This window comes from Heliangelus exortis, chromosome 3, assembly GCF_036169615.1.
Source record: "Heliangelus exortis chromosome 3, bHelExo1.hap1, whole genome shotgun sequence".
Lineage (NCBI taxonomy): Eukaryota > Metazoa > Chordata > Aves > Apodiformes > Trochilidae > Heliangelus > Heliangelus exortis.
The window spans coordinates 88,516,747-88,534,813 of NC_092424.1; the positions used below are offsets into that span (position 1 = coordinate 88,516,747).

The 18,067-nt window shown below is 38.0% G+C and overlaps 1 protein-coding gene across 3 annotated transcripts in view; it reads left to right on the forward strand.

Moving 5' to 3' along the window:
* Positions 1 to 18,067, forward strand: part of EYS (eyes shut homolog) — a 724,585-nt gene that overhangs the window by 386,682 nt on the left and 319,836 nt on the right. For all 3 annotated transcript variants that reach the window (XR_011725383.1, XM_071741624.1, XM_071741625.1), the window contains exons 30-31: positions 1,494 to 1,618; positions 8,555 to 8,795. Coding sequence is in view for 2 of the 3 variants with exons in the window: in XM_071741624.1 (XP_071597725.1) it covers positions 1,494 to 1,618; positions 8,555 to 8,795 (366 nt within the window). In the remaining variant the exon portion in view is untranslated. The remainder of the gene's footprint in view (positions 1 to 1,493; positions 1,619 to 8,554; positions 8,796 to 18,067) is intronic.

The window sequence follows — 18,067 nt, forward strand, 5'->3', positions numbered from 1 at the left end:
AGCTTTCCAAAAGCCTCCAGAGAACAAAATGAAGCATGTGGTGACAGCCAGTGATAACAGAAAGGGGCATTGATTTAGCTCTGACAAATCTAGTCTGTAATGCATCATGAATTCTGTCAGCTATTGTCCCCGCAGCAAGTCCCATACCCTTATAGTGATAGATGTATGTTCAGGATCTGCGACTGCAGCTCCAGGCTGTTCTGGTGCAGGAGCAGCACAGAGAGGTGTGAACTCTGTTCTATCATCTCAGCTGATGAGCAAGGGCAGCAGAAACTAATAGACACTAATAGTGGCCTCATGTCTGAAGTTCTTAGCCAGGGCAGACTACACTTTTTTCAGGCTGCAAAAACATGACTAGAATGTGGCTAGTGGGGCCATTTGTATACTCTGAGGCAAATGCAGGACAGGGGCAATGAGATTTGTGTCAGCTGAGGACTGCTGCTTTTTGGGAGGCTGTGGGAATTTGTTTCTTGGTTTAGAAATGGTAAGATTCATTTGGAGAAATAACCAAGCTGCAGTGGGTGGTGGGAGGTCGTGTGTGATTCAATAGCAAGCTGTATTTACAGAATTCTGGGTTTGCACTTACCAAGCAAATTCCCTTCTTCCAGTTCAACTTAACCTCTGAGGACCAATGTCGAGACAGTCTAAAATTACGTGATCTAAAAAACAGCTTCCAGCTCAGTTCTTGGTCTCAAAATTGATGGGTGTACTTAGTTGTGAAGGACATTTGTGTATGAAATGTGTATTAATAAAAATTCCAGTACTCTGAGTATTGAAGTGTAAGGAGATAGTATTCAAACTTGAACCTGTATTTGCTAAGGAATTGCCCTTGTCCTTGATTTGATGCAGTCATCTGTCTCTGTAAGAGACTCTCTTTTAAAAATTTTTCCTTTATTTTATTTTGTGTATCTAACTACTTTCATCTATTTAAACCTCCAGTTTTGCTTCCCTAGTGTGTCAATAATGAACAAAGTGAAAAGATAAAACATTAAGATATGCAATTCCATACTACTTCATTTAAATTCTGGAAAAAAAATCAGCTTTGATAGCAGTATGTAGGTGTGGAATGAAAGCGGTTTCAGGGATCTTTTTACCCTTGCCATTTTTAGCCAGATAAGAGATAATACAGATTATTCCATACGTGAAGGGCAATCTGCCAAGTCAGTTAATTAAAAAATAAAAATATTGTCAGGTTTTACTCTTGTTTGCTCTTGTTTACATCTCTACAGAAATAGAAGCAAATATTAACATCTCTAATAGATGTCCAATAGAGTGTAATTGTGAAGTCCATGTAGTTTTTGTTTGTTTATTGTTAAACTGTTTATTGGCTCTTTCCTGCTTTGAGAAACCACACCCCAAAGTAGTTCATACCCATGATATACGATATAAGTAGAGATGAGGATTGATTACAGTTATCCATAACCTATTTTTGATTGACATGCAAATAGATTGATATTTTTGTGGATCTTAGTCCTGGTTCTTTTTCCTGACAGGATGGGAAGGTCTCCATTGTGAGTTGGATGTTGATGAGTGCATATCCAACCCCTGCATACATGGCATCTGTATCCAGAAGGACCCCAGCTTTGGTTATACCTGTTTTTGCAAGCCAGGATTTGTGGTGAGATGCTGAGTTTTTCTTTTCCTTCGCTTAACATGACTATAATTGTTGGACAGAAGACACTATATGTATTCCCTTTCCTTTTTAACCTCATTCACGTGAAACCTGGCCTTTGTGAAAGCTACAATATTTACTAAATGTTCCTTATGTTAGCAGAAACACTATTTTTCCAGAGGAGTAATTAGCTAATAGCCACAATAAGTGGAAAAGTGTCAGTGCATGTAACGATTTTATCAGTCATCCGAGTAGGTTAATATTTTTCAGTGCTAATTAATATATTTTTTGTTTACATACCAGTTAATATTTCTATGTATTAAGAGAACCCATATTTGAAACTGTTGCCCTCCATGCTTTGGTCTTAGGTTTTATTTTCTGTTTAACATACCAAAAGAATCCTTTGAGGGTAGCTAAGGGCTATTGCTGTATTTATTGAAGGCTGCCATCACCTCTTTATGCCAGTTCTGTCTGTAGCTGAAGATGCAGCTAGTACCTGCAATCTGTGCTTGTGCTTTAGCCTCATCACACTTCATGTTTAATAGTATCATTTTAATAGTTTAGGGTTGGTAACAAGGAAATAAAAGAGTAAATGGTTTCTATTTTTTTTTCTTCAGTAATTTTTATCTCTACGATTCCAAGCCTGAGATTGTTATTTGGATGCCTTTTTTCTATAAAGCATGGCTGATTCTTATCAGCATTTATTTGGTGTACTTAGGTCTGTAAAATAGAAGGAAGACATTACTCCAAGTAAAATTCAGATTCTTCTACACAGATTCTGAGGAACTTTTCAGACTTCAGCCAGTTTTGGAATTTTTTTCTACAGCAAGTTTCTTATTTACTTAAGTCAGTGAAGGAAAAACTAACCAAAAAATAAAGTGGAAAAGTTTTTCTACAAGTGAAAAAAACTTGTGTCTTCAGTTTATCTCAAGCATGATATTAATCTGTGTCCCATGCCCACTGTCCAAAGAGGATCCCCAGGACAACTGGAGATGCTAGCACATGTCGGGGAGCTTCAGTGCCAAGCACTCTACTCCCCAAGGGAAAGCAGACCAGCAGCCAAGGGTAGCAGTAAGGTAGGCAGGGCCAGTGACTTTACAGACAGGGGGTGGAGCACCCAAAGGTAGCAAAGCAAGACCAGTGATGATGGTAACCCTAAAAAAGTTATTTTAGATGCCCAGGTACTGTTGGGCAGTACCTGCCCTAATCACAAGGCATATTTATGGTTAAGCCAGGAAGTCAAGGCAGCAAGGCAAGGTCAGGATCAACAAAGTACTAGGCTTACTTCTATAGCAAGCTTTAGCTTTATTGCAAGCTCAGTTGAAGGCCAAGGCCAAGGGCCTTGAGGTTAAATGCATCTTTTGAGCTCAGGTATGAAGGTTCCAGGTGAGATCTCTCATATCTTTATGATATGGGATAAAAGTTTAGCTCTTTTCACCACAGGCTGATCTGAGGTTGCAGAGTTACACCATATCAGAGCTGACCTTGAGCACAGGGACCTAAACCTGTGAGTGAAGGAAGAAATTACAGAGATGGCTTGCAGAAAACTGAGGCTGATCAGGATGTTAGTTCAAGTCTCTTACTACTGGACATTTCTGAGTTTTTCCTCAGACAAACCTTAAATATTCGGAGTGGAACAAATCAAACAGCATACCAATGAGGAAAGCTTTTTCCCTTTGAGGGTGACAAAACACTGGAACAGGCTGCCCAGTGAGGTTGTGGAGTCTCCTTCTCTGAAGACATTCCAAACCCACCTGGTCATGTTCCTGTGTGACCTACACTAGGTGGTCCTGCTCTGGCAGGGGGCTTGGACTCGCTGGTCTCTCAAGGTCCCTTCCAACCACTAACACTCTGATTTCTGTGAAAAAGCTGCCTTCTTTATGTGGTATAAATGTGGCACCAGATAATGGAAGCCTTTATAGGCTACCTTTATAGGTAACTGAAATTTCCATATTTTCATGAACTTTACATTTACAAAGCTTAAGAGTGCCTTTAGTCTGCATCCAGATTGGTCACAAGCCAAAATGTGGAGGAGGAATTTAGTGTAACCTCATTAACCTCAATACAACCATAAGTCTTTCGTATACTCACAGGACTCATTATATCTGAACCCAGGAGTGGGAAGGCATGTCTGGGCTTTTTTTTTCTTTTGGCTAGGACTCACTCTTGGTGTTTAGTTAAATGAGAAAAAATAGAATACCCCCCTGCATTGTAGACTTACAGACTTCCAGTTCCACCAACTTTTTCATTGTTTCTCATCTATTTGTTTACAGTGCAGAATCATGATTTTGGCACCAGTAGGTTATTTATACAAGATATCCCTCTAGAAACACACACAGAAAGGATTCTGTGGAGGCAGAGGTTTTCTCTAAAAGTTTTCTGAAATTCCTCTGGGGAAAAATGGAGGATACAGAAAAGTTGGAACAAGGCAGTGGATTCCTGTTTCACTACAGTTCATTTCTCTGCATAACAGAGTACAAATACTAATGCGGCTGAATTCTGTAGGTATTGTATCCTCTGTGAAGAAAACAGGTGAAATTAGGAAAACTGTAAAACACTGGACTGGTGACTCTGCCACTTTACTCTGTTCTGGTAAGACCTCACCTGGAGTATTGCATACAGCTCTGGAGCCCTGAATACAGGAAGGACATGGACCTGATGAAGCGGGTCCAGAGGAGAGCTATGAAAACTATCAGAGGCTGGAATATATTTCCTATGAAGACAGGCTGAGGGAGCTGGGGTTGTTCAGCCTGGAGAAAAGGCTCTGGGTGGAAAAATGGAATAGGTTGCCCAGAGAAGTAGTTGATGCCTCATCCCTGGAGATATTCAAGGTTAGTCCTGGTGAGGCTCTTAGCAACCTGATATAGTTGAAGGTGTTCATGCTTACTGCAGGGGGGTTGGACTAGATGACCTTTAGAGGTCCCTTCCAACCAAAGTTATTCTATGATTTGATTCTGTGAGCTGTCCCAATTATCTCCACACATCATCCAAAGCTAGAGTTAACTTTTGTTCTCTTGAGAGCATAACACAGAGGCCTTTTTAGTTTGTTTTGGTTTGGTTTTTTTATAGATAAAGCATTCAGTGTTTCAAATGGATGATGGAATAATGTAGATACTGTTGTAGTTTTTAGGCCTAACTACAAACAAAGAACTGTGTGGATGCTTGCTCACTCCTCCCCCCACAGTGGGATGGGGAGGAGAAAATATAAGAAAAAATTCTTGTGTTGAGACAAGGACAGGAAGGGCTCACTCATCAGTAACATTGGCCAGCCAGTCCCATTTCTAGACCAGCAATACCACAAACAGATCCCCCTAAGGTATGTAGAAAATAAGGATGGGACTGGAGACAGCCAGCACAGTTTCACTAAAGGCAAATGTCTGACAAATTTGGTGACCTTCTATAATAGGGCTACAGTCTTAGATGAGGAAAGAGCAACTGATGTCACCTGTGTGGATTTGTTCCAACCCTTCTGCCATGGGTGCCTTCTAGTAGACCAAGCTGCCCAAAGCTCCATCCATCCTTGAGCACTTGTAGGGAGGGGACAGCCACAACTTCTCTAAGCAACCTGTTCCAGCCTCTCATCACCCTCATAATAAGGAATTTCCTCATAGTGTTTGTTCTAAATCTATCCTCTTTCTGTTTGAAACTGTTCCCCCTCATCCTATAATACACACCCTTGTAAAAATTCCCTCCCCAGCTTTCTTGTAGGCTCCCTTCACTAACTGGAAGGCTGCTATAGAGTTTCCCTGGAGCCTTCTTAGGGCTGAACAACCCCAACTTTCTCAGCCTGTCTTCATAGGAGATGTTCTCCAGCCCTTTGATCATCTTTGTGACCCTCCTCTGGGCTCTCTCTTTGAGCTCCATGTCCTTATGTTAGGGGCTTTAGACCTGGATGCATCACTCCAGGTGAGGTCTCACAGTGAGGAAGTAGAAGGGGAGAATTGATTCTCTTGACCAGCTGGTCACACTTCTTTTGAAACAGCCCAGGATAGTTGCTGGGGGTGAACTGTGCAATCATCCATTACTGAAGAGAGAACCTTAGGGGTATGTTATTACTTGCCTCCAGCAGAACTTCACACTGCTGATCCCTGAGCACAGCCCTTTGATCAGTTCATGTGGTTTTCACTCCATTTCACTGCCCACTGATCTGGTCAATGCAATGCCAGCTTGTCTGAGAGGATGTTAGGGCAGAAAGTATTGAAGGCCTCACTAAAGCCAAGATAGACAACATCTACTGCTCTCCCCTCACCCACCAACCAAGTCATCTCTTCATATTGGGCTATCAGGCTGGTAAAGTGTTTGTTCCCCTTCTTATCTCCATGCCAACTGTTGCTAACCACCCTCTTCTCCTTCTGCTGTCTGGAAATGTTTCTAGGGGTCATTGCCTCATCTCTTTCCCAGGAACTGATGTGAAACTGACTGACTTCCAGTTCCTTCTCTCCTTTATTGGAGATAGGAGTGATATGCACTCCCAGTTACCAGGAATTACTCCCAGTTGCACGGACTATTTGCCCATAATTTTGTAAATTCTGTATTTTACCATAAAGGCTTGGTAGGTTAAGAAGGAATTTTAATAATGCATGTAATCTGGCTAAATTTAGTGACAGGCTATACTAAGGAGGAACAAACTAGACCGTAAGAACTTCCAGAGCAATAAGTATTTGAGTAAGTCCAGCCACAGTGTGTGTTAAATAAATCTTCTATGTATGTAATACTATCTGAAATGTGGGTTGTAAAGTATGGATCATGAAGTTTCAAATAAATTTTGAGAAGAAAAGCATAGCCAGTGGTATATTTATATATCTATATAAATATTTACTTTTTAAATGGAAATGACACCTGCTTTTAAGTCTGAATCTGCAGCCTCTGCCTGCATGGTAACTGTTAAAAGATTTACAGACTTTCAAGGCTATCAAATTTATCTATGACTATTTAATATACCCTTCATGCACAGTGGAGGTTAGCCACATCTGCTTTGTTTCTATGACTCATAAAATCATAATCAAATTCTCTTCACCATTACATGTAGAAGTAATAAAAATGCAGTAATTTGTCACAGGGAAAGTCAGAATGAAACAGAAGATTTTTAGGGTTAAAAAAGATTGTTAGACAGAAACCTTATTAAGACTGGTCCATTTTTGCTACATGTGATATTAAAAGAGAACAAGGAGGAAATTTTTTTTAATCATTGTAGGTAATCCAGCATAAATTGGCCTGCCCTTCCTTCATGGTTTTGGAATACTGATACAGTGAGTGATTTTATAAAATGCTGTGAATTTACCAGGTAGCTCATCTGCTTGCTAAAAGAAATTGAGAATTTGTTTGAAATGGGCATGGATGTGTCTAAATAATTCAGAACCCCACAATTTTACATTTTCCATTCTAAAGATAGAATGAGTTAATGTACTTGTAAAAAAAGTAATTTCATTCTCTCTGTGTACATTTCTGTCTCTTTCTCTCTTACACCTCCTATTGTTTCATAGTATGTCTATGAGGGCCTACAAGAAAGCTGGGGAGGGACTTTTTTACAAGAGGAGGTGGTAATAGAATGAGGGCAAACAGTTACAAACTGGAAGATTGTAGATTTAGGACAGATGTCACAAGGAAATTATTTATTGTGAAGATGGTGAAACACTAGACCAGGTTGCCTGGAGAAGCTGTGAGTGCCCCTCCCTAGAAGTGTTCAAGGCCAGGTTGAATGGAGCTTTGAGCAACCTGGTGTAGTGGCAAGAGTCCCTTCCCATGGCAGGGATGTTGGAACTAGATGATCTTTAAGGTGCCTTCCAACCTAAAACATTCTGTGATTTTATGCGTATGATTAAGGCATTTAATAGAGTTGATAGAGATCCCAGAAAATGTGAGTTGCTTCGGGTTCTCTCTAAGTAGCTAACCATAAGTAGCTAGCACATAAGAGAGAACAATTTAAGCATCTTGTCAGAGTAAAAGTGTCCAATGAGCACATGCTTACGGAGCACTAGAGAACTGGTTTTTATTTTCTTACACGTGCCCCAGCTGTTGGAGAAGCTTCAGTTGGAAATTGTGTGATGATGATGTGCTGTCAGAGATGCATGTCTTTCAGAGATGACACTGTGTACATTTTAAATAGCTATCCAGATATGTATGTATATCCTTCTGGGTTAGCTAAGTTAGCTGTAAATCTTCACATAGTTCATTATTACAGAAGTGAATACAAAAATGAAGCTAGGCCTGGTTCCAGCATGTATTTATTTCACACTTCAAGAATGTATTTAATTCACATAATTGATAAACAAGAAATGTGTTATTTCTTGTCTTTCTTACAGACCACTGGATATAAACATTTTTTATTTATTAGTGGGAAGGATATTTTAGGCTTCTTATGAATTGTTAGTCTTGGTAAAAAATAAAAAGTGAGCAGGTCCAATTTAAGGCTGCCACTACATTTTTTTCTTTTCAAAGAGTTTTCTGTGAACTTAATGTATTAACAAGGTGTTGTGTGAAGGTCTGTTAACAACAGGCAACAAGTACTGAGCTTCAGTGTATAAAAAGAAAGAATATTAACTTGACAGTCAGAAAAAGTAGGTTTTTAGTCAGGTAAATTGCCTGCAAAGTTTTCTCTATATATAACTGCAATGCTAACTGAAGATTATTATTTTAAGCACTTTTTATTATTGATGGCATTACAGTCTTTGATACTTTGCAGTCACAGTTTTATGGGGAAATTATTGATAAGTTTTAATAGTAAGAGTCAAAATATAATTTAGTTAAAATTTAAAAGATACACCTGTTCTATTAAATGAGTTAAGCAATATTTTCCACATGATTAGATTTGCATTCAAAAGTGTGGACAGCTTAATGTAAACACACAACATTTTAGAATCAAAAGAAAGCAATAATTTGAACTAATGTGACAATGAAATGCAAATTGCCTTCAAAAATGGCTTTTAAAAAATTCTTTTTCAGGGAAGAAGCTGTGAGCTTAATTACAATGATTGCCTTATACAGTCCTGCTCCACTGGGTTCCTTTGTGTTGATGGAATAAACAATATCACCTGTTTACCTACTATCCCCCAAAGCAAGAAAACTGTCACTGAAGTGGCTGAGCTGTTTCCTGCTGAGATTTTAGATAATGACCTTACAGCTGCCTCTATGGAATTCTGGCCTAAACAAGCTTCTCCTGATTTTCACACAGAACTGTCACGAGGTAGGTAGAAAAAAAACTTGAGTAAAGCATATATCAAACTTTAGCCTTGTTAGTGCTTTTGAAAAGGTGTGACTGTTAAAAATATTCTTCTTAAGAATGTTGCTTTCAACTTACAGTGCTACCTTCTATTATTTTGATTTTATCCATTATCCTTTCTTAATTATATCTATATGTAACTGGAAAATTACATTTTTCAGTATAATTTTTCCCAGCATCTTACACATCCAGGATTAAAAAGTGGACTTTCTTTTAGTTCAGTTTTAAGTTTGTTTTGCTGGAATGCACAATTTCATGTACCTCATGTTGTTTTCAGCAATCTTTGACCCTGATGCCAATCTTTCCTTCTTCCTTGGATAGTTAGTAGCAGAAATATAATTTGCCTTACTCCATGGTTTGCATTGTCTTCCTTTCCTAGTTCATGTTTCCTGAGTTTTTTTTTTAACTAAAAATACCTGGAACAAGTTTCTCAACATCTCCACCACTCTAATGGTTTATAGTCATGTTTTGGGTAAGCAAAAAAAATTGCCCATCCTGTTATTTTTGAAATATTTGAAGACAAGTCAACACTCACAGAGGTAACACACTTTATTTTGAAGTTTACATTCATTGTGGACTCTTTATTTTATGACAGCTAGTTTTATATACATAGCATGTGTACAAGGCATCCTCTTTCAGATTTTTGTGCTTATATACTCTTCAAAGAAATACTTGTATAAGAAATAAGACAAAAAACCCTGGTGGTTTTTTTTTGTTTTTTTGTTTTTTTTTAATTTGGGTAAATTAGTTTTACCAAATATTTCATTTCTGTACAAAGTAGTCTTTTGGGGATATACCTAAGGTTTATTTGCATCTTTAACAGATAATATTCCTTCTTAATTTAACTAATGGCCATGTGAAATGAAGATGCACATAGAAATAAGAAATAAGTGCACTTACTCATCTCTTGAGGCCACTACAATTACTTGTGCAATTTTATTAAGAATATGATTTGCAGCGTTGTAGTTGTCTGCTATGTATTATTTTAGTAAGACAATGACATTTTGCTGGCCATGTAATTTGCTATAGACTCACTCCAGTTTTGTTTTTTTTCTTATGTTGGGTTTTTTTGCATGGGTGAGTTTTCTCTACATTTTCAGCCTTATAGGTCTGAAAAGGGCAGATATTTTAAGCAGTGGGATACTTCTGACCACTAAAATTTCAATAAACTGAGCTACGGACTAGGAGGACTACTTGCCACTAGAGAGTTTTCAACAGTATTTGGAATAGCAACATCAACAGATGTTTTCTTTTCACACTTCCATAGTTCTGCTGTTCAGGTCTCAGAAAAAATAGTCTAATATCACACTTGTACTGTATGAGGCTACTAATACTTCCAAAGATGTAAGTTCACAACCTGTTCCCCAGCATAATTATGATAAAATCTCATACTCGGCTTTCCTTACACAAGTTTCATCATTAGAGAAGCACCAGACTGTTGCTTTGTCTGCCACAGACATAAGTTCAGTAATTAGTAACATACCAGGGGCTAAAATAGAATTAAATAGAGAGCCATTACTCTCCTGTGGATTACAGTTTAGAACTGATTCTACAAGTGCAGCTTCAGTTCTCTCTAGGTTGTCTCAAAAGAGTCCTGAAGAATTGTCAGGTGCCTTTTCAGCATCATAAGAGCAGCAGGTTAAGTAGTCCTTCAATAATTTATCATTCCCCTGCTAGGGTACATATTTAAAAACAGATATTTCCTTAATTTCTTAGTCATGAAACTCAAAAGCTAACATGTCTTTCTAGTGAATATCTGGCTTCATCCGTCAGCCAGAAACTCACAAACATCAGACCACAGTCTGATGATCTTTTAGGTGAGTTAAGCTAAATATGTTTAACAAGTTCTGTGGCTGGAATAAAATCAATGAATTCTCTCTCCAAGTTCTGCAAAGCAAACAGCGCCCATTTTATGAGATTCTTTGGATGAAAGCAGTGATATTAACCAGCTGGCACACACTAGTGGGACCTGCTGCTATTACTTCTGGATATTTATTTATCTAGCAAAATAATGTCATCAGTGGAGTTCACAAACCTGTCATCCTTGCATTCTGATTGATAGAACTGTCTGTTCATTTACTGATGAGTTACCTACTTGGTTTTATCTGCAGAGTTAAACTGCATGAGCCTCATCTGTGCAAACAGAAGTTTGTAAAATGTTAATGACTAAGCATTTATCTCTACATAGCTGTCCTTCTCCAAGTTCTGCCTTACAAGAACATCAGCAATGCGGTACTGAAATGTATGAGATGAGCAGACACTACTGCTGTGCATGATGAGGAACCCTCATGAATGTAAATGCCACCCTACCTAGATGTCATAGTATATCTGCAGTGGATTCAGTTCTTGGCCTTTATCATTTGATGCTATCTATTGAGTTTCTCATTTCTATTCAGACAACTTTTTGTGGTGGGCATGTATTTTTGTACAAAGATAAAAGTGTCGGTCAAGGTTGCCAGCTGCCTGAAAGAGATTTATGGTAATCAGGCAGCAACCTGTTCAATGGTTACAGCACCTGCTGGTGTACCTGACACAGATGGTTGTTCTTCATGTTCTGCCACATAGGCTACTTGATCAATATTGGAGGAGGTTGGAGGCTGCTGTCATGGTAGCAGGTAATCAGCAACTGAACAGTTTCTCTTCATTACAGTAAAGTTTTCAGAATTTCAGGTGCAGCTTTCATTATAATTACATCTAAACTCAGGAGGTATCACTGTGGTTGCAATATGTATGTAATCCATATATATATAATAATGTATAAGTATGATTATTAATTAAAAAATAAAATTGATATAGATTTTTTCTCTTGAGATTTAAGTTGTAATTTAAAATTACAATTAACTTGCTACTTTTAGTTTCAAAATGATACAGAATGGCTACATTTTTTAAAGCAGTACTTTTGTAAGAATATTGCAAGTCTTTGAGAAATAAAGTCAAGATCTATAAGAACATACAAAAATCTAAGAATTCTAGAGTTACATATTTGGGAATGTTGATTGGTTTTGACTAAGCTTTCATAATGCAATTTTATAAAAATACTTCCTACAAAATTAATACCCAGCAAGCCAAGGCGAAGTTTTTTACTTTTATTGTTTTTCATTGTTTGCTCAGGGGTCTGTATGGGGAAAAAATTATTTTGTTTCATTTATTTAATCACATATATCCTGGTTTGAGCCAGAATAGAACTAATTTTCTTACAGTAATTTTACTTTCCTGTTCAGTCTGTTCTAAGTAACTGCACTTGCTATATTTGTATCTGTTTTGTTTTTTTTTTTCATCATTACTGTTTCATTAACTCTGTGTAGTTTGGTTTCCAACCCTTAAGTCTTTCTCCTTTATTTTCTTTCCCCTATCTGGGAAGGAAAAGGGGTTAAATAGAGACCATCTGTCATTTGTTTAATTGCCAGCCTTTGTTAAACCTTGGCAGCACAGAAAAACCAAAAAGGATTCTAGACTGTGACAGATATGTATAAAGGTGTCAAAAGACAAGTAAAAAAAAATGTTTGTGTATGGAATAACATACATGTTTTTTTTTTTTTCTCTGAGTGCTTGTCCATGTAGATTTAAATCTCAGTGTACATACAGATTGAATTCTTTCTACCAGAAGTGCCTCCTGATGCTGTGCCCGTACTTTTGAGGTCAAGTTGTCTGAGCATACCACTCTGCTGATTAAGATATGAATCAATATAAAAATAAATCTCAACCTCCATATCTCCCATATAGCTACTGACTTAAAAATTCCCTCAGAAATAGCAAGGAAAAATATGCCTCAGGTTCTAACAAAATCAGTTAATCTCTATTTGCATGGATAACGCCAAACACTTTCTAAGAGTTTCTTTAATTGCCAGTGACTTATTTGGCACCAAGTGAAATCTCTGCAGTCTATATTAATCCCACTTACTTGTTTATATGATATCAAGACCCCTAAAAGTCACCAAGATCATAGTGTTGCATATTACAGTTTGGCTGGCCATTATCTGCCACCTTACAGGTGGGAGGCCTAAGTATACCAAAATGAAGAGTAGAAACACTTTTGTTTCACCTTTCCTGTAAAAGCATCAGAGAGATTTATCTTCTAGTTGTTCCTCTTAAAGAGAGTGTCTTAGAAAGCAGAGCTTTAGAGTGGAACATCACTTTGAAGTTAAAGAAAGCAGGTGTTGCTTCCATGGTTCCTGTATCCATTTGTTAAAAATTAGTAGGCTCATGTAAGTTATGAGATACACCAAAAGGTACACAGTCTCTTTCAATATCTTATTTTCTGTGACTGGTTTTTGTTTGTTGTTTTTTTGTTGTTTTTGTTTTTTGGTGGTTTTTTTTTTTTTGTGGTTTTGTTTATTTGTTTTTTGTGGTTTTTTTGTTTTTTTGTTTTTTGTAGTAGAAAGAATAGATGAGGAAGAACAGTAAATATCAAAAAGTAATGTTTGCCATTGTGTTAGTGCATAAGAAAATCTGTGCCCTTGCTCAGTAGAAGAAGTGGTAGTACTATGAAGCTAAAAGAGAAATGCTGTTGGATGAGTAAGATCCTTAATACACTGGGCCTTCCACAGTAGAAGAAATGTGCCAAGCTGTTAAACCTGCTGCAGACTTCTGTGCTAAGTAGACTTAGTGCATTTATTAATAACCCACAGTTGTTAACTTGCATTCTGGGGATTAATAACCCACAGTTAACTTGCATTCTGGGAAAGATACTTTTCATATGTTTTAGTATTGTTATTCTCATCTGGCAATGAGGTCATACATTATAGCAAGTTCTAGGAGAGTTTAAAGTCACTGGGGCCCTTGAAAAGGGCTATGAGAGATGGGATCTGTTTGGCAGAAAAGTATATTATTTGGTCCCCGTCTCTGGGTATGCATTTCAACTACCATATCATTGCTTGTGGCAAATAATATTTTGTAAATAAATTTGTTCTGAGAAAAATATATGCTTATAGATAAGCTTTTATGGGACCAGAGGGAATGATCTAAATTCTCCATCACATAGAAATGTCCCTAGCATGCTGTGAAGTTCTGTATGTGTGCTTAATACCCATATCCATAATATGACCACACTTCTGTTGATACGAATATTCTCCTGGTGACAGTTATAGTAGAAGAGCTTACATCTGAATTTTGAAAGGTCTTTAACATGAAGATAGTGAGAGAAATTTTCCTTAGTGGTAGTTTCCACAAGTATCTGAAGATCGATGAAGACGTGTAATGATTTGTTCACTTGGTGCCTCTGATCTAGTTTATGGAGCTCAAATGTATTCTGCTACAAGCTTGGAAAAGAAGCTCTTTTTTAAAAATGCAGGGCTGTTTGGAGAAAATCGGTCCTCAGATTTGCAAACCAGTTCTGTGGGAATGGCTCCCATACAGGCTATCTAGCTTCAAATGTAAGTGAAAATGCACACCCTTTGCTGAATGAGGCAGGGAACCATATGGCAAAGTACAAAAAGGGGCAAGGTACTTGGTACCTCTTTTGGCTCATTCTTTACAGCTAAGACTGGTCTTCTGGTATTCCTGGTACCAGTGAGGACACTTTTGAAGAGGATCAGGTTAGGGAACATTTAATAAAACCAGGCATAAACAGGTCTGTTGGACCTGTTACAAGGATACTCCCACAAATGCTAAGGGAGCTGGCTGAAGTCATTGTGAGGAAACTCTTTATAATCTCTGGAATGTTACAGTGATCAGAAGTTTCTGGTGGCTGGAACAAAGCATATGTCACTTCTGTGTTCAGGAGGAGAAAGAAGGAAGATCCAGAACTACAGGACAGTCAGCCTCACAGGGGCACAGGAAGGAGGAACAAGGTGGAGGTCAGCGGTAGTTGGTGTGGACCTATGAAGGGGAAATAGTGCTTTGCCAACCTGGTAGCCCTCTGTGATGAGATGATTGGCTTGGTGGATGAGGACTCGGCACTGGTGGTTGTCTTTCTCAACTTTATTAGGGCTTCCAACATTTCCTGTCATAACATCCTCACAGACAGGCTGGCAGTGTGTGGACTAGATGACTGGACAGTGAGATGGACTGAAAATTGGCTGAATTGCCAGTCTCAGAAGCTGTATTCAGCCAAACCAGTATCGTGGGCTGCATTAGGGAAAGTTCTGAGACCAGGTCAAGCACGTGGATTCCATGCAATGGTGACATCAAGTCCGGAATTCTGTGTCAATTTCTGCCCCCAGAACAAGAGGGACATGGACTTAGTTAAGTGAGCACAGGGAATAACCATGGAGATGATGAAGGGATTCTAGTATCTCAGATACAAGGAGAGTCTGAGGGAGCTGGGATTTCTTAGCTCAGAAAGGCTAAGGAACAGGCTTAGGAACAGAAGGCTCAGGAGATGATCCTGTCTGTCAGAGGGATCTCATAAATATGAAGCCAGACACCTCACAGTGGTGCCTTCTGGCAGGACAAGAGACAATTGACACAAATCAAAATGCAAGAAATTATTTTTATTTTTACACTGTTAGGGCAGTCAAGCACTGGAGCAGGTTGCCCAGAGAGAATATGGAATTCCTGTCCTTGGAGAGATTCAGAATTGAACTGGTCAATGTCCTGAGCAACCTGTTGTAGCTGCCCTGGCTGTGAGCAGGTGGGGTTTAGACTAGATGATCTCCTGAGGTTCCTTCTAACCTCGGTTGTTTGATTCTGAATTACCCTGTAATAGTTAGGGGAGACTTTGTTTAAGAAAGTTCCTAGTATTTACTTCCATGAAGTCATCTAGTTATTCACCAATGTTGGGATAAATTTTATCTGTAGCTATTCACTAGTTAATCTGTATAAAATATATCTTTTTATAGTAAATAAAGAGGAAGTGGCAACACCTGCTTTATCCTCTGTCACATCCCATGACCTGGCCCAGGTGGGACATCCAAAGGATATTCTATCTCGCAGGCCAGGGTTTCCCTTTGAGGAAAAAGTTACCCTTTAAGAGTAACCAAAAGATGATGGCCCCCTCAGGCTGTGTGAATACCCCTTGATCAGATTAAGATGAAATGACACTCAAGGTCAGTTTCTCTACAAACAAAATAGCAATTTTATTGCTCCAACAGTTAAGTTTTATCTTGGAGCAGTTCTTAGGGAAAAGAAATCACCCACAAGTACTTATGTGTGTGTGTGTATATATATATATGTATGTCTTTACGAAGAAATAAAAGCACAAAAGCAGATACTCTGATTATTATATATATTCAGGCTGCACAGTCACAAAGGCTGTTTATTTAGGTCACAAAAAACCACAATACATGGATGTTATGCAATGCTGCATAACGTGGTGAAAAATAGTTGTTACTTAACAATTTCAGGAAAGAGAAAGATAAAGCTAGAGAGTAGAAGAGAGATAGATGGCAAAAATCACCAATCCAGCATTGGGCTAGCCAATGGGGGAGGGTTAGCATCAGTGAAACTCCCAAAGCCCACCAATGCAGCCCCTGGTTTTTAGGCCTGTTTCATTTAATAAGCATGGTTGAGACGTACCGTTAGAACAACTGTATGGATTGGACCTCCACTCAGTCCGCTCCCCAATCCTTATCTTTATGGTATGCAGGCCCTATGCATTTGTTGGGGGGGGAGGGGAGAGGTGAGGGGAGTTTGCAAGTGATGCCCACTCCTTGCTGAGGGTCTGGTGGAGGGATTGCAGGGGTTCCTCCATCCAGTCCCCTACAACATCTCATATGAGATAGGAGGTAAACTCTTCCCCTTTCCTCCAGGTATAGCATTGTGCTTCTTTGTAGTTTTGTGGGGTTTTTTTTGTTTGTTTTTGTTTGGTTGGAGTTTGTTTGTTTCAAAAAGGGACTGAATATTGGATTGACTTTCTTATTCATGTCATGTATGTGGATGATGGAGCCCACAAAGACATCTGGGACACGAAACCAATAGAACTGGATATGAATGTTAACACATCTGAGGGAAACAGAACTACTACACAGTAGATAGCTGGCTTCCATTATGGAGAATAACACACATTAAAATAATACTTTGCTGAAGTGTATTTTCATCCCTCTATTTCACCACTTATTCTCACTGCTTAAATGGTTTGTGTTCAATATATTTCGTTATTTCCTTTAGGACTTCCTAATATATGAAGTGGAATCTGAAGACATGATTAATAATAGTCAAATTGGCACACGCTACAAAGATCCTCATATGTGCTATTATTTTTTTAAAAAAATCTTACTCTATGAAATGTCATAGGTGATTTCTCACTTGTCAAATGATTTCTCACTTGGTCACATTCAGTTGCTATGAAAGACTCCTAGTAAAAAGGAAAATTCAGAGTTTTCATTGTTTTCTGCACTGTTTTCCATAATGATGTAATGCTTTCCATCTTTCTCCTTAATTAAGTTCTTTTCAATTATATGAAAAGAGTATACCAAGGTTTCTGAAAAATGCTGAAATTACATGACACCTTTGTCTTCTAGTTCTGTTTTATCATCCTGATTTGTGTGTTATATTCACGAGAGATGTCATCACTCTCAGGATTACTTTAAACTTTACCTTTTATCTTTTCTGCCAGGCATATCATTATTATTCAGCCCATTTTAGTTTCCCCATGCTCAATAGCTGTAATAATATGCTGATTTTAAACTTGTTATGTTTGCTATATCAAGGAAAAAAATGCTCCTAACATAGTTAAGATACTAGCAAAGTTAAGATACATGCAAAGGGAGTACATTGAACCCAGATCCACTATTTGCTTTGAATCTGTAACTGCTAGAAGTTTGAACTTGGTAACTTTCCAGACCTCTTTCACAAGCAGTCGTTCTTCCCTGTGATCTGATAAAGAACACACAGAAGTGTAAATGTGAGCCTGGCCGTCTTCTGCTTTTATTCAGGTGTAAACTGCTGCCCTGCAGGCAAAATCATTTTGACAGGCTATAACTTTAAGATATGTTTTAAAATCTGATTACATCATACTCAGACTTCTAGGCAGCAAGATATATAGGAATATCTGTGGGAATTCTATGTACTTGAGTGCCAGAGCAAAAGAAAACTTAATTTTTTTATTTTTTTTTTTTAAGAAAATGGTACATGATTTTTTTATTTCTAAGTTTCTATATTGGAAAAAAAAAGAATACATGAATATACTGATGTGTACATTTACTTATGCAAATTATATATATATAGTGTACATGAATAATGTTTGAGAATTTTGTAAAACACTAACAAAGGTCCACACACATTTCAGGTTCCTAATATAGACAGATATGTTCTGTTATACCAATGTGATTTTTTTTTTTTAGTTTAGTTTCACTGAA